Source organism: Salmo salar, chromosome 28 (genome assembly GCF_965601325.2).
Source record: "Salmo salar chromosome 28, fSalSal1, whole genome shotgun sequence".
NCBI classification, from domain to species: Eukaryota; Metazoa; Chordata; class Actinopteri; order Salmoniformes; family Salmonidae; genus Salmo; species Salmo salar.
This window is the reverse complement of record NC_138318.1, coordinates 41,605,094-41,623,318: the sequence shown is the minus strand read 5'-3', so window position 1 is coordinate 41,623,318 and position 18,225 is coordinate 41,605,094. Positions and strand designations below refer to the sequence as shown.

The window sequence follows — 18,225 nt, the reverse complement described above, 5'->3', positions numbered from 1 at the left end:
ACACAACACTACATAAAGAGAGACAACACAACACTACATAAAGAGAGACAACACAACACTACATAAAGAGAGAGACACCACAATACATAAAGAGAGAGACACCACACTACATAAAGAGAGACACCACAACACTACATAAAGAGAGACACCACAACACTACATAAAGAGAGACAACACTACATAAAGAGAGACAACACTACACTACATAAAGAGAGACAACACAACACTACATAAAGAGAGAGACACCACTACACTACATAAAGAGAGACAACACAACACTACATAAAGAGAGACACCACACTACATAAAGAGAGAGAGACACAACACTACATAAAGAGACAACACTACACTACATAAAGAGAGACAACACAACACTACATAAAGAGAGAGAGACCACTACACTACATAAAGAGAGACAACACAACACTACATAAAGAGAGACACCACACTACATAAAGAGAGAGACACCACAACACTACATAAAGAGAGAGAGACCACAACACTACATAAAGAGAGACAACACTACATAGAGACAACACTACACTACATAAAGAGAGACAACACAACACTACATAAAGAGAGAGACACCACTACACTACATAAAGAAAGAGACACCACAACACTACATAAAGAGAGAGAGACCACAACACTACATAAAGAGAGACAACACTACATAAAGAGAGACAACACTACACTACATAAAGAGAGAGACACCACAACACTACATAAAGAGAGAGACACCACAACACTACATAAAGAGAGACAACACAACACTACATAAAGAGAGAGAGACCACAGCACTACATAAAGAGAGACAACAGTACATAAAGAGAGACAACAGTACACTACATAAAGAGAGAGACACCACTACACTACATAAAGAGAGACAACACAACACTACATAAAGAGAGACACCACACTACATAAAGAGAGAGACCACTACACTACATAAAGAGAGACAACACAACACTACATAAAGAGAGACAACACAACACTACATAAAGAGAGACACCACACTACATAAAGAGAGACACCACAACACTACATAAAGAGAGACAACACTACACTACATAAAGAGAGAGACACCACAACACTACATAAAGAGAGACAACACTACATAAAGAGAGACACCACAACACTACATAAAGAGAGACACCACTACATAAAGAGAGAGACACCACAACACTACATAAAGAGAGACAACACTACATAAAGAGAGAGACACCACTACACTACATAAAGAGAGACCACAACACTACATAAAGAGAGAGACACCACAACACTACATAAAGAGAGACAACACAACACTACATAAAGAGAGAGAGACCACAACACTACATAAAGAGAGACAACACTACATAAAGAGAGACAACACTACACTACATAGAGACAACACTACACTACATAGAGACAACACAACACTACATAAAGAGAGAGAGACCACTACACTACATAAAGAGAGACAACACAACACTACATAAAGAGAGACACCACACTACATAAAGAGAGAGACACCACAACACTACATAAAGAGAGAGAGACCACAACACTACATAAAGAGAGACAACACTACATAAAGAGAGACAACACTACACTACATAAAGAGAGACAACACAACACTACATAAAGAGAGAGACACCACTACACTACATAAAGAAAGAGACACCACAACACTACATAATGAGAGAGAGACCACAACACTACATAAAGAGAGACAACACAACACTACATAAAGAGAGAGAGACCACAACACTACATAAAGAGAGACAACACTACATAAAGAGAGACAACACTACACTACATAAAGAGAGACAACACAACACTACATAAAGAGAGAGACACCACTACACTACATAAAGAGAGACACCACACTACATAAAGAGAGAGACCACTACACTACATAAAGAGAGAGACCACTACACTACATAAAGAGAGACAACACAACACTACATAAAGAGAGACACCACAACACTACATAAAGAGAGACACCACAACACTACATAAAGAGAGACAACACTACACTACATAAAGAGAGAGACACCACAACACTACATAAAGAGAGACAACACTACACTACATAAAGAGAGAGACACCACAACACTACATAAAGAGAGACAACACTACATAAAGAGAGAGACACCACTACACTACATAAAGAGAGACCACAACACTACATAAAGAGAGAGACACCACAACACTACATAAAGAGAGACAACACAACACTACATAAAGAGAGAGAGACCACAACACTACATAAAGAGAGACAGCACTACATAAAGAGAGACAACACTACACTACATAGAGACAACACAACACTACATAAAGAGAGAGACACCACTACACTACATAAAGAGAGACACCACAACACTACATAAAGAGAGACAACACTACATAAAGAGAGACAACACTACACTACATAAAGAGAGAGACACCACAACACTACATAAAGAGAGACAACACTACACTACATAAAGAGAGACAACACAACACTACATAAAGAGAGAGACACCACTACACTACATAAAGAGAGACAACACAACACTACATAAAGAGAGAGACGCCACAACACTACATAAAGAGAGAGAGACCACAACACTACATAAAGAGAGACAACACTACATAAAGAGAGACAACACTACACTACATAAAGAGAGAGACACCACATAAAGAGAGAGACACCACAACACTACATAAAGAGAGACACCACTACATAAAGAGAGAGACACCACAACACTACATAAAGAGAGACAACACTACATAAAGAGAGAGACACCACTACACTACATAAAGAGAGAGACACCACAACACTACATAAAGAGAGACAACACAACACTACATAAAGAGAGAGAGACCACAACACTACATAAAGAGAGACAACACTACACTACATAAAGAGAGACAACACAACACTACATAAAGAGAGAGACACCACAACACTACATAAAGAGAGACAACACAACACTACATAAAGAGAGACAACACAACACTACATAAAGAGAGAGAGACCACAACACTACATAAAGAGAGACAACACTACATAAAGAGAGACAACACTACACTACATAAAGAGAGACAACACAACACTACATAAAGAGAGAGACACCACTACACTACATAAAGAGAGACAACACAACACTACATAAAGAGAGACACCACACTACATAAAGAGAGACAACACTACACTACATAAAGAGAGACAACACAACACTACATAAAGAGAGACAACACTACACTACATAAAGAGAGAGACACCACAACACTACATAAAGAGAGAGAGACCACAACACTACATAAAGAGAGAGACACCACAACACTACATAAAGAGAGACAACACTACATAAAGAGAGACAACACTACACTACATAAAGAGAGAGACACCACAACACTACATAAAGAGAGACAACACTACATAAAGAGAGACAACACTACATAAAGAGAGAGACACCACTACACTACATAAAGAGAGACAACACAACACTACATAAAGAGAGAGACACCACTACACTACATAAAGAGAGACCACAACACTACATAGAGAGAGAGAGACCACAACACTACATAAAGAGAGAGACCAGTAATGAAGACGTTCAGTGTGTGTATATGTGTGGCTGTAATGAAGACGTTCAGGGTGTGTATATGTGTGGCTGTAATGAAGACGTTCAGGGTGTGTATGTGAGCGGTTATGCAGATGGAAGACGTACCCGAGGGGTTTCACGCAGAGCTGGAATGTGCTGCGACCTGCTGCTGTAGAAAGGCTGAGACAGAGAGACAGGACCCTGACACAGCAACCCAGCTGAGGCTCAGACACACAACACTAAAGGCAGGCTCTAAGGAATGAGGCTCAGACACACAACACTAAAGGCAGGCTCTAAGGAATGAGGCTCAGACACACAACACTAAAGGCAGGCTCTAAGCAATGAGGCTCAGACACACAACACTAAAGGCAGGCTCTAAGCAATGAGGGCCAGACACACAACACTAAAGGCAGGCTCTAAGGAATGAGGCTCAGACACACAACACTAAAGGCAGGCTCTAAGGAATGAGGCTCAGACACACAACACTAAAGGCAGGCTCTAAGGAATGAGGGCCAGCATTGAATGGTCTTTCTGTGTGACAATGACTACAGCACTGATGGTATGTTCACTTCCATCACAGGGAATGGTCAAAGGGCCCCACCTGCTCCAAGCGTGTGTGTGTGTGTGTGTGTGTGTGTGTGTGTGTGTGTGTGTGTGTGTGTGTGTGTGTGTGTGTGTGTGTGTGTGTGTGTGTGTGTGTGTGTGTGTGTGTGTGTGTGTGTGTGGTGTACATTCTCAGAGAAGTTACTCAGACAATCCAAAATTTAAAGAACATGATAGCCCATCTATAATTTAGCCCAAACAACTACCTCTTCCCCTACTGTATTTATTTATTTTGCTCCTTTGCACTCCAGTATTTCTACTTTGCACATTCATCTACTGTCAAATCTACCATTCCAGTGTTTTACTTGCTATATTGTATTTACTTTGCCACCATGGCCTTTTTTTGCCTTTACCTCCCTTATCTCACCTCATTTGCTCACATTGTATATAGACTTATTGTTCTACTGTATTATTGACTGTATGTTTGTTTTACTCCATGTGTAACTCTGTGTTGTTGTTTGTGTCGCACTGCTTTGCTTTATCTTGGCCAGGTCGCAATTGTAAATGAGAACTTGTTCTCAACTTGCCTACCTGGTTAAATAAAGGACTGGTTCTCAACTTGCCTACCTGGTTAAATAAAGGACTTGTTCTCAACTGGCCTACCTGGTTAAATAAAGGACTTGTTCTCAACTTGCCTACCTGGTTAAATAAAGGGGAAATAAAATAAATAAATGATAATCTGTTATGTGTCAGGGGGCCTTCCTCCCACTTTACAGAATATCACAATCCTATCAAAATGGCTGCCTGTGTCTCAGTGGCATGCTGAATGGAACTAAAATGGGAGTCTTGTTCGCTGGCGTAACCTTTTCCTGAGATGTTTTTTTTTGTTTGTTATTGATGATTATCAATAACAAGGAAGGAAAGTGAATGGCAGCAGGCGATTCAAAACATCCTGACGTAAAATACCTTTCTACAATTATAATCCCAGGAGTTACATATCCTCTCATATAACCTTACATTTACATTTTCGTCATTTAGCAGACGCTCTTATCCAGAGCGACTTACAGTAGTGAATGCATACATTTTCATTTTCATTTCATGCATTTTGTTTTGTACCGGCCCCCCCCCCCCCGTGGGAATCGAACCCACAACCCTGGCGTTGCAAACACCATGCTCTACCAACTGAACCTTGTTGTAAGTACTTCACCGATATGCTGTTTTATCAGATTATTATGGATATATAATATCTAAGTAACCCCTTCTAGAGTCGGCGTCCGCGCCACTGTGAAAAATCTAATTGGCGTAATACAAAACCCTTCAGTATAAGATGGAGATATCTGTTTCTTTGTACTGGATGCGTCCCAATCCGTCGCCGATGTCACATGTATGGACTCCAGAGTGGCACAGATCGGTCTAAGGCACTGCATCGCAGTGCTAGTCGTCGTCACTACAGACCCTGGTTCGATTCCAGGCCGTATCGCAAACCCGGCTGTGATTTGGAGTCCCATAGGGCGGCGCACAATTGTTCTAGCGTCGTCTGGCATTTGGCTGTGGAGTAGTAGGCCGTCATTGTAAATAAGAATGTTCTTAACTGACTTGCCTAGTTAAAACATTTTTTTAGAACAACTTCCGCATCTGCGTCGAAAGGTGACAGAGCTAGAGAGGTGTTTCTTAAGATCAGTTTTCTCACAAAATCGACCTGTAGAGTGTGAACATTTTTTTTTTTTTTTTTTTTCTCTCCGTTTTTCTCGTCTTGGGACCCGTCTGAAGTCGGTACAGCCGATCTGCCAACTTCTCTCTGCAGCGTTAGAACAGTTAGGGCTACACACTAATATGACCCCTCTGTGTCAAGGTGAGACTCTCACCTGTTTTGTTCTAGGAGGCCTCACAAGACCCGCATGAATGTCCCTCAGTACCGTTTCAAAAAACGAATGGAAGTATTTATGGAGACAGTTTAGTACCAAAACTAAGGGGTTAAATACATGTAAAAAAATATATATATATATATAATTAAACAAACTAATGTTTCCTGATCTTTCTTATATCTCTCAGATATAGGTCAGACACTTCAGAACAAACTTATTTATTTTTTTTAAAAACATTTGGGGGGGGAACTATCTCTTGTTAAATGTAGTGAATCTGTTATTGAATACGTTCGTATGGACTAATAGCAGTAAGGCCAAAAAAATATGTTTTCATCAAATCATTTTCCATATATTTTTTGATACTTTTATTTTATTTATTTTACCAGGTAAGTTGACTGAGAACACATTCTCATTTACAGCAACGACCTGGGAAATAGTTACAGGGGAGAGGAGGGTGGGATGAATGAGCCAATTGGAAGCTGGGGATGATTAGGTGGCTGTGATGGTATGAGGGCCAGATTGATGGTATGAGGGCCAAATTTAGCCATACTTCATGGGGTCTTCAAATTCAAAGCCACATAGCTAAATGATCCTTGGTATGACCTTCTTAAAACAATTCCATATAGCTTAGTAGAACTCCCTCCCCCGGCATAGACAGGACTTAGACTCTTATGGGTTAACCAATCAGGCCCCAGGGCGGTGTGGTATAAGGCCAATATACCGCGGCTAAGGGCTGTTCTTCTGCTCGATGAAACGTAGACTGCATGGATACGTCCCTTAGCCGTGGTATATTGGCCATATACCACAAACCCCCGAAGTGCCTCATTTGCTATTATAAACCGGTTACCAACGTAATTAGAGCAGTAGAAATAAATGGTTTTGTCATACCCGTGATATACACGTCTGATATAACACGCCTGTCAGCCAATCAGCATTCAGGGCTCGAACCACCCAGTTTATAATAATATATACATTGAGTGTAGAAAACATTTAGGACCACTTCCTAATAATGAGTTGCAAGCCCCCATTTTGCCCTCAGAACATCCTCAATTGGTCAGGGCATAGACTCTCTTAATTAAAATGTAATCTTTAATTAACTAGGAAAGTCAGTTAAGAACAAATTCTTATTTACAATGACAGCCTACCGGGGAACAGTGGGTTAACTGCTTTGTTCAGGGACAGAATGACAGATTTTTTTTTTTTACCTTGTCAGCTCGGGGATTCAATCTAGCAACCTTTCGTTTACTGGCCCAATGGTCTAACAAGGTGTCGAAAGCGTTCCACAGTGATGCTGGCCCACGTTGACTCCAATGCTTTACAACAGTTGTGTCAAGTTGGCTGGATGTCCTTTGGGTGGTGGATCATTCTTGATACACACGGGGAAACTGTTGATGGTGAAAAACCCAGCAGCTTTGCAGTTCTTGACTGAAATCGATGTGTCTGGCTCCTACTACCATACCCCCGTTCAAAGGCACTTCAATATCTTGTCTTGTCCATTCACCCTCTGAACGACACACACACACAATCCACGTCTCAACTGTCTCAAGTCTTAACAATCCTTCTTTAACCTGTCTCCTCCCCTTCATCTACACTGATTGTAGTGGATTTAACAGGTGACATCAATAAGGGATCATCTGCTTTCACCTGGATTCACCTGGTCAGTCCATGTCAGGGAAAGAACAGGTGTTCTTAATGTTTGGTACACTCTGTGTATATCATGTCACATGCCGACAGGCACAACGAACATTAAAGCATAAAGATAGGATGCACGTTTTCTCTGAAATGTTACATCATGTTTTTTTTATTTAAAAAATGTATATCACAACAACTGTATTGACATATTGCTTCCTCTCTATTAGTGGGCTGAATCCTAACTTGAGATGATGAGGGGCTAGCTCAAAGCTTTGGTACAAAGATCGACATTAAAAAATGATTTAAGCTAAAGTTTGAGCGTTGCTAGGCGTATCTCACGTCTGAGCGTTGCTAGGCGTATCTCACGTCTGAGCGTTGCTAGGCGTATCTCACGTCTGAGCGTTGCTAGGTGTATCTCAAGTTAGCACTCAGCCATTAACCAATCAGCGACCATAATAATACACACCCAACACTGGTAAATGAAGGTACAGCTCAATAAATACTTTAGAAAAATAATGCCGTTTTTTTTTTTTTTTACACCAGAGATAATGATCTGGACGGCAGATCCCTAGGGTAGAGTGGAGGGTAGATCCCTAGGGTAGAGTGGAGGGTAGATCCCTAGGGTAGAGTGGAGGACAGATCCCTAGGGTAGAGTGGAGGACAGATCCCTAGGGTAGAGTGGAGGGTAGATCCCTAGGGTAGTGTGTAGGGCAGATCCCTAGGGTAGAGTGGAGGGTAGATCCCTAGGGTAGAGTGGAGGACAGATCCCTAGGGTAGAGTGGAGGGCAGATCCCTAGGGTAGAGTGGAGGGTAGATCCCTAGGGTAGAGTGGAGGACAGATCCCTAGGGTAGAGTGGAGGGTAGATCCCTAGGGTAGAGTGGAGGACAGATCCCTAGGGTAGAGTGGAGGGCAGATCCCTAGGGTAGAGTGGAGGGTAGATCCCTAGGGTAGTGTGTAGGGCAGATCCCTAGGGTAGAGTGGAGGGTAGATCCCTAGGGTAGAGTGGAGGACAGATCCCTAGGGTAGAGTGGAGGGTAGATCCCTAGGGTAGAGTGGAGGGCAGATCCCTAGGGTAGAGTGGAGGGTAGATCCCTAGGGTAGTGTGTAGGGCAGATCCCTAGGGTAGAGTGGAGGGTAGATCCCTAGGGTAGAGTGGAGGGCAGATCCCTAGGGTAGAGTGGAGGGTAGATCCCTAGGGTAGAGTGGAGGGTAGATCCCTAGGGTAGAGTGGAGGGTAGATCCCTAGGGTAGAGTGGAGGGTAGATCCCTAGTGTAGAGTGGAGGGTAGATCCCTAGGGTAGAGTGGAGGGTAGATCGGGTCCGTCATTCAACGAAAAATAAACAAGTCCATTCTGAATAAACAAGCGTATAAGCACACATGGGAACCAGAATATCATATATCTACCCAAGTCACCTTTAGGAGAGGGCGGTAGAAAGCTAGCCTTGACCACAGCCATTCTGCGGGTGATGTCTGACAGTGGGAAGCTAGTAGAATGGTGACCCATCCCGATATATATATATATCTTCTGATAGGTCAGGGTGGGTGTCACTCAAAACATAGTGTCCAATTGGGCAACGGAGATCCCTGGGTTCTCCTTTTTGACCAATCAGAAACAAATTAAAATAACATAAACATCTACATAATGTTTCTGAATCTACACCAAGCTGTCCCTTTTAACATTTTAATTATCAGACAGAATATTGGCAAAATCCATTATACAGTTTTACTTTTAATCATTACATTGATCATTACAAAGGCATATATCATACAAATGAAGGCTCTGTGTTTGGCTGGCGATAAGGAGGCTGTGTTGTTACGATACTGTGTTTGTCTATTGTTGTGACTTGAAGATCAGATCAAACTTATGACCAATTTATACAGAAGTCCAGGTCATTCCAAATTGTTCACATACTTTTTCTTGCCACTGTATATCAGTGTGAATTCTACGTTAACAATATATTTGCATATATGAAGCAATTACTGTTCAAAAACATATTTACTATATAGTTACTATGTTTAGTAAATATAGGATAGGGCTATATGTTGTTATTGTGTTTCTGTAGACTCTTTAATAACAAACTATAACGGACTAACATTGGAATTGATGACAACGCAATACATAAAATACCATAAATACGCAGCTTGAAGAAACCACATATTTAGCCATGGAGCCCATTCTGATTGGCCATGGAGCCCATCCTGTACCATCAACATGTTTATTCATCATAACCCAGCCCTAACGCACCACCGCCTGCTACTGAGACAATAACCCCAGCCCGTATGCACCACCGCCTGCAACTGAGACAATAAACCCAGCCCTAATGCACCACCGCCTGCTACTGAGACAATAAACCCAGCCCTAATGCACCACCGCCTGCTACTGAGACGAACCCAGCCCTTATGCACCACCGCCTGATACTGAGACAAACCCAGCCCTTATGCACCACCGCCTGCTACTGAGACAATAAACCCAGCCCTAATGCACCACCGCCTGCTACTGAGACAATAAACCCAGCCCTTATGCACCACCGCCTGCTACTGAGACAATAACCCCAGCCCGTATGCACCACCGCCTGCAACTGAGACAATAAACCCAGCCCGTATGCACCACCGCCTGCTACTGAGACAATAAACCCAGCCCGTATGCACCACCGCCTGCTACTGAGACAATAAACCCAGCCCTAATGCACCACCGCCTGCTACTGAGACAATAAACCCAGCCCTAATGCACCACCACCGCCTGCTACTGAGACAACCCCAGCCCTTATGCATCACTGCCTGCTACTGAGACAATAAACCCAGCACTTATGCACCACCGCCTGCTACTGAGACAATAAAGCCAGCACTTATGCACCACCGCCTGCTACTGAGACAAAACCAGCCCTAATGCACCACCGCCTGCTACTGAGACAATAAACCCAGCCCTAATGCACCACCACCGCCTGCTACTGAGACAATAAACCCAGCCCTAATGCACCACCGCCTGCTACTGAGACAAAACCAGCCCTTATGCATCACCGCCTGCTACTGAGACAATAAACCCAGCCCTAATGCACCACCGCCTGCTACTGAGACAATAAACCCAGCCCTTATGCACCACCGCCTGCTACTGAGACAATAAACCCAGCCCTAATGCACCACCGCCTGCTACTGAGACAATAAACCCAGCCCTTATGCACCACTGCCTGCTACTGAGACAAACCCAGCCCTTATGCACCACCGCCTGCTACTGAGACAAAACCAGCCCTTATGCACCACCGCCTGCTACTGAGACAATAAACCCAGCCCTTATGCACCACCGCCTGCAACTGAGACAATAAACCCAGCCCTAATGCACCACCGCCTGCTACTGTGACAATAAACCCAGCCCTTATGCACCACCGCCTGCTACTGAGACAATAAACCCAGCCCTTATGCACCACCGCCTGCTACTGAGACAATAAACCCAGCACTTATGCACCACCGCCTGCTACTGAGACAATAAACCCAGCCCTTATGCACCACCGCCTTCTACTGAGACAATAAACCCAGCCCTAATGCACCACCGCCTGCTACTGAGACAATAAACCCAGCCCTTATGCACCACCGCCTGCTACTGAGACAATAAACCCAGCCCTAATGCACCACCGCCTGCTACTGAGACAATAAACCCAGCCCTAATGCACCACCGCCTGCTACTGAGACAATAAACCCAGCCCTAATGCACCACCGCCTGCTACTGAGACAATAAACCCAGCCCTAATGCACCACCGCCTGCTACTGAGACAATAAACCCAGCCCTTATGCACCACCGCCTGCTACTGAGACAATAAATCCAGCCCTAATGCACCACCGCCTGCTACTGAGACAATAAACCCAGCCCTTATGCACCACCGCCGCCTGCTACTGAGACAATAAACCCAGCCCTTATGCACCACCGCCTGCTACTGAGACAATAAACCCAGCCCTAATGCACCACCGCCTGCTACTGAAACAATAAACCCAGCCCTTATGCACCACCGCCGCCTGCTACTGAGACAATAAACCCAGCCCTAATGCACCACCGCCGCCTGCTACTGAGACAATAAACCCAGCCCTTATGCACCACCGCCTGCTACTGAGACAATAAACCCAACCCTTATGCACCACCGCCTGCTACTGAGACAATAAACCCAGCCCTTATGCACCACCGCCTGCTACTGAGACAATAAACCCAGCCCTTATGCACCACCGCCTGCTACTGAGACAATAAACCCAGCCCTAATGCACCACCGCCTGCTACTGAGACAGTAAACCCAGCCCTAATGCACCACCACCGCCTGCTACTGAGACAATAAACCCAGCCCTAATGCACCACCGCCTGCTACTGAGACAATAAACCCAGCCCTAATGCACCACCGCCTGCTACTGAGACAATAAACCCAGCCCTAATGCACCACCACCGCCTGCTACTGAGACAATAAACCCAGCCCTTATGCACCACCGCCTGCTACTGAGACAATAAACCCAGCCCTAATGCACCACCGCCTGCTACTGAGACAATAAACCCAGCCCTTATGCACCACCGCCTACTACTGAGACAATAATTCTGGTTATGAAAATAGCAAAAATATTTCTGACGCCCCCCGAACCGCCAGTGCTTAGATTTAGGTTTTATTCAAATAGAGTCCATAGTCTCTGTTGAGGACAATGTGTCCATGTGAGCGATACGTTGTCTCTTTATCACTTTGGCTGATATCAACAGACAGTCCTGTTCATTTGGACTCTAGCCTTGGATGGTTCGAAGCAGCAATTGAAGTATCACATTCATACAAATATTTCATTTTACGTTTATTTATTTTTTTCCCCCTTTTTCATATATTCATCTCTCCAGTTCTAAAACTCCAATGCCTCCTCAACTTGTTTGAGGTAATCCTCATCCAGGGGGTTGTCTGGACACTTCTGCCCATTGTTAGGAGGCCTGACCTGGTTATAGCGACTCCAGTCCCCTTTACAGATGATCCAGGGCAAGATGTCTACCTTGTAGTGAAGGTCAGCAGAGAACTCATTGCTGATGAGGTTGGGTGTTCCAACTCCTTTTCCCCGGGTGATGAGCTTCATGTTGTCATTGTAGCAGCAGTGCTGTGCGGCCAGAGTAGTGGACTCTAGAGTTAACATGGAGCGGATGCAGTACCGAGCCGTGGGTTTGTAGATCTCTAGCTTCTCCTTGGGGCCGCTGGCGTCTTTCCAGCGGAAGCCCCGGCGTGTGGCGGGGTCGGGGACGTCGGCCGTGCTGTAGGCCACCTCGGTAGGGTAGGAGCAAGGGCAGCTAGGGAGGTCGTTGGAGACTTTGGTCATGTATTTCTTCAGGAACTCAGACTTACAGTTCATCCAGCGTTCACAGCTGTCTGTGTCTAGAAGACATTAGAGACAGAGTTAGTTAGTCTGGATCTCTCTCTTACTCGTTCTCTTTTCCTCTCTCGCTCGGTCCCTTTATTTCATAAAAAAAATGTGCTTTATTGGTTTGACGTAACAATGTGCATATTGCCAAATATCGTCTTGGTCCCGTAGACATATTTTACAGGCGTATTCGCTAGGTCGCTAGGTGCAGCATGTTAAGGTTGTAACAAAATCAAGATGTGTGTTTTTCTGGCTGAGGTTATTGGAACCAGATTGGGACCAGATCACAGAGCAGAGCGTGTTATTGGGACCAGATCACAGAGCAGAGTGTGCTATTGGAACCAGATTGGGACCAGATCACAGAGCAGAGCGTGTTATTGGGACCAGATCACAGAGCAGAGTGTGCTATTGGAACCAGATTGGGACCAGATCACAGAGCAGAGTGTGTTATTGGAACCAGATTGGGACCAGATCACAGAGCAGAGCGTGTTATTGGGACCAGATCACAGAGCAGAGCGTGCTATTGGGACCAGATTGGGACCAGATCACAGAGCAGAGTGTGTTATTGGGACCAGATTGGGACCAGATCACAGAGCAGAGTGTGTTATTGGGACCAGATTGGGACCAGATCACAGAGCAGAGTGTGTTATTGGGACCAGATTGGGACCAGATCACAGAGCAGAGCGTGTTATTGGGACCAGATCACAGAGCAGAGCGTGTTATTGGGACCAGATTGGGACCAGATCACAGAGCAGAGCGTGTTATTGGGACCAGATCACAGAGCAGAGCGTGTTATTGGGACCAGATTGGGACCAGATCACAGAGCAGAGCGTGTTATTGGGACCAGATCACAGAGCAGAGTGTGTTATTGGGACCAGATCACAGAGCAGAGTGTGTTATTGGGACCAGATTGGGACCAGATCACAGAGCAGAGTGTGTTATTGGGACCAGATCACAGAGCAGAGCGTGTTATTGGGACCAGATCACAGAGCAGAGCGTGTTATTGGGACCAGATCACCGAGCAGAGTGTGTTATTGGGACCAGATCACAGAGCAGAGTGTGTTATTGGGACCAGATCACAGAGCAGAGCGTGTTATTGGGACCAGATCACAGAGCAGAGCGTGTTATTGGGACCAGATCACCGAGCAGAGTGTGTTATTGGGACCAGATCACAGAGCAGAGTGTGTTATTGGGACCAGATCACAGAGCAGAGCGTGTTATTGGGACCAGATCACAGAGCAGAGTGTGTTATTGATGAAAATAAAGAGTAATGAGAGAAGAATCTTACCGACTCCAAAGAGCTCTGTAGCGTTGAACTCATCTGTTCCAGCCAGCAGACTGACCTCAGTGGCAGCTGTCTTGAATGCATCTTCAATACCTGCACACAGAGGACAGTGAATGGACAGTGAATGGGCAGTGAATGGGCAGTGAATGGACAGTGAATGGGCAGTGAATGGACAGTGAATGGACAGTGAATGGACAGTGAATGGCGCGACTGACAAGCGTATCACTCCTACATCTATAATAAAGCGCTGGTCTGCCTTCTTAACAACACTATCAACAAAAGGCAGGTCCTACCAGGCCCTAGTTGTCGCACATAGACTACTGTTCGGTTGTGTGGTCAGGTGCCACAAACAGGGCAGCACGGCTGGCCCTTAAATGTACACAGGGAGCTAACATTAATAATATCCATGTCAATCTCTCCTGGCTCAAAGTGGAGAAATTGATTTCATCACTACTTGTATTTGTGTGAAGTATTGACATGTTGAATGCACTGAGCTGCCTGTTTAAACTACTGGCACACAGCTCAGACACCCATACATACCCCACAAGACATGCCACCAGAGGTCTGTTTAAACTGACTGGCACACAGCTCAGACACCCATCCATACCCTACAAGACATGCCACCAGAGGTCTGTTTAAACTACTGGCACACAGCTCAGACACCCATACACACCCCACAAGACATGCCACCAGAGGTCTGTTTAAACTACTGGCACACAGCTCAGACACCCATCCATACCCCACAAGACATGCCACCAGAGGTCTGTTTAAACTGACTGGCACACAGCTCAGACACCCATCCATACCCCACAAGACATGCCACCAGAGGTCTCTTCACAGTCCCCAAGTCCAGAACAGACTATGGGAGGCGCACAGTACTACATGGATTACCTTTGCTGTTCTTCGTCAGAATGCACTCCCAGACTTCTACTTCCAAATAATCCATAGTTATATCCAAATAGCTGCGTTTTGTTCTTGCGTTCAAGACACTATCCGAAGGGTGACGCGCCCGCGCATATGGTGACAAAAAAATTCAAAATATTCCATTAACGTACTTTGAAGATTGTCAAACGCTGTTTAAAATCAATTTTTATGCGATTTTTCTCATAAAATAGCGATAATATTCCAACAGGGAGACGTTGTATCCGTTCAAACACTGAAATAAGAAAATTGAGTCTTCACATGCACGCGCGCCCCCGTCTCATTGTTCTCAGAAGGAGCACTCTCCAAAACCCCTACTGTTTTTCGCTCAGAGACATCAGTCAGGAAGTTAAAGGTTGGTCGCAAATGGGTCTTCCAAATGGACAATGACCCCAAGCATACTTCCAAAGTTGTGGAAAAATGGCTTAAGGACAACAAAGTCACGGTATTGGAGTGGCCATCACAAAACCCTGACCTCAATCCCATAGAAGATTTGTGGGCAGAACTGAAAAAGCGTGTGCGAGCAAGGAGACCTACAAACCTGACTCAGTTACACCAGCTCTGTCAGGAGGAACGGGCCAAAATTCACCCAACTTATTGTGGGAAGCTTGTGGAAGGCTACCCAAAACATTTGACCCAATATAGAATCTTCTCAGGTTTTGGCCTGCCATATGAGTTCTGTTATACTCACAGACACCATTCAAACAGTTTTAGAAACTTTAGGGTGTTTTCTATCCAAATCTACTAATTATATGCATATTCTAGTTTCTGGGCAGGAGTAATAACCAGATTAAATCAGGTACATTTTTTATCCAGCCGTGAAAATACTGCCCCCTATCCTAAACAGGTTAATGTTGCTGGACCCCAGGAAGAGTAGCTGCTGCCTTGGCAGGAACTAATGGGGATCCATAATAAACCCCAGGAAGAGTAGCTGCTGCCTTGGCAGGAACTAATGGGGATCCATAATAAACCCCAGGAAGAGTAGCTGCTGCCTTGGCAGGAACTAATGGGGATCCATAATAAACCCCAGGAAGAGTAGCTGCTGTCTTGACAGGAACTAATGGGGATCCATAATAAACCCCAGGAAGAGTAGCTGCTGCCTTGGCAGGAACTAATGGGGATCCACAATAAACCCCAGGAAGAGTAGCTGCTGCCTTGGCAGGAACTAATGGGGATCCATAATAAACCCCAGGAAGAGTAGCTGCTGCCTTGACAGGAACTAATGGGGATCCATAATAAACCCCAGGAAGAGTAGCTGCTGCTTTGGCAGGAACTAATGGGGATCCATAATAAACCCCCAGGAAGAGTAGCTACTGCCTTGGCAGGAACTAATGGGGATCCATAATAAACCCCAGGAAGAGTAGCTGCTGCTTTGGCAGGAACTAATGGGGATCCATAATAAACCCCCAGGAAGAGTAGCTGCTGCCTTGGCAGGAACTAATGGGGATCCATAATAAACCCCCAGGAAGAGTAGCTGCTGCCTTGGCAGGAACTAATGGGGATCCATAATAAACCCCCAGGAAGAGTAGCTGCTGCCTTGGCAGGAACTAATGGGGATCCATAATAAACCCCAGGAAGAGTAGCTGCTGCTTTGGCAGGAACTAATGGGGATCCATAATAAACCCCCAGGAAGAGTAGCTACTGCCTTGGCAGAAACTAATGGGGATCCATAATAAACCCCAGGAAGAGTAGCTGCTGCTTTGGCAGGAACTAATGGGGATCCATAATAAACCCCCAGGAAGAGTAGCTGCTGCCTTGGCAGGAACTAATGGGGATCCATAATAAACCCCCAGGAAGAGTAGCTGCTGCCTTGGCAGGAACTAATGGGGATCCATAATAAACCCCAATACATATTTAATGACTGAAGTGCTGGTAAACTAAGCTGGCCAGGATTCAAACACAGATTAATGACCTGTGCACAGCGATAAGACTTTTAACGGAAATTTCCCCGGCGTTCACGAAGATCACGTTGGCTGTAAATGCTGCAGATGTAGAAAACACCTTAAAAAGAACATTTAACTGATAACCAGGGGTGTATTCAATAGGAACCAAACACAACAAAATGAGGAGGGACCTACCTGAATTTGTCCAATATAAACTCTTGTTTTCATCGCAACTGTTTTCTACGGTTTGGACTAATGATTACAACCCTGGATCCACACACACACACACACACCCCCTCCTCACCTGGGCAGGGTGGCATGTCACAGGTGCGTGACTCGGTGGCGCTGCAGGCGTAACCACATGACCTGGTCCTCTTCTGGTTCCCGTTCCCACAGGTTACACTGCATGGAGACCAGTTACTCCAGCCACCGTCGATATAGTCTGGAGGGAGAGAAGCAGAGGGAGAGAAGCAGAGGGAGAGAAGCAGAGGGAGAGAAGCAGAGGGAGAGAAGCAGAGAGAGAGAGAGAGAGAGAGAGAGAGAGAGAGAGAGAGAGAGAGAGAGAGAGAGAGAGAGAGAGAGAGAGAGAGCAGAAAGTGAGAGAGAGAGAGAAAACACTGTCAGTATAAGCCAGTACACAGATTAGCCAGCCAAATAGAAAAAGTAGCTAGCCAGAGCATTCTGGGCTGTCTAGGGGGTTCCGGGGGGCATGACCCCAACCAGAGGATGTTGTTTTCGAACAAGCTCTCTTTTGGTGGCCTCTGATACTTTCTCATGCCTTGATTCCATTCCAAATACACAGCTAAAAAATTAAATACTTTAATGAGTTTACCTCCCAGGTCAGTGAAATTAGTTGTGGCAAAAAAATTGACTGAAAATGTATGAATTCAGTGTATTGTTAGTAGTTTTTGGTCTAGGTCTTTATGATCAGGACTATTTTCTAAGTAAGAGAACATTAATCCTTTAACATTAAATCAATTTTCTCTTGAGATTAAAGTCATATTTACAGTTTTACTGCACAATATGAATTGCCACAATCTGATCTTCATATTATGCATTATTTTTTATTTTGTTAAAAATTTTTTTTATTATATATCAGTTAAATCACTGAAGGAATATCAGTATTTTTCCGAATCTCAGTATGTGATTTATTCAAAAAAT

At 44.6% G+C, this 18,225-nt stretch overlaps 1 protein-coding gene across 1 annotated transcript in view; it reads right to left on the bottom strand.

The window, feature by feature from the left end:
* Positions 1 to 7,766: 7,766 nt before the first annotated feature.
* The window catches only part of LOC106589976 (isthmin-1), a 52,956-nt gene continuing 42,497 nt past the window's right edge, over positions 7,767 to 18,225 (bottom strand). The window contains exons 4-6 of the mRNA XM_045710223.2: positions 17,369 to 17,506; positions 14,264 to 14,353; positions 7,767 to 12,989 (exon numbers count right to left, since the gene is read on the bottom strand). Coding sequence (XP_045566179.1) covers positions 12,472 to 12,989; positions 14,264 to 14,353; positions 17,369 to 17,506 — 746 coding nt within the window. The 3' untranslated portion in view covers positions 7,767 to 12,471. The remainder of the gene's footprint in view (positions 12,990 to 14,263; positions 14,354 to 17,368; positions 17,507 to 18,225) is intronic.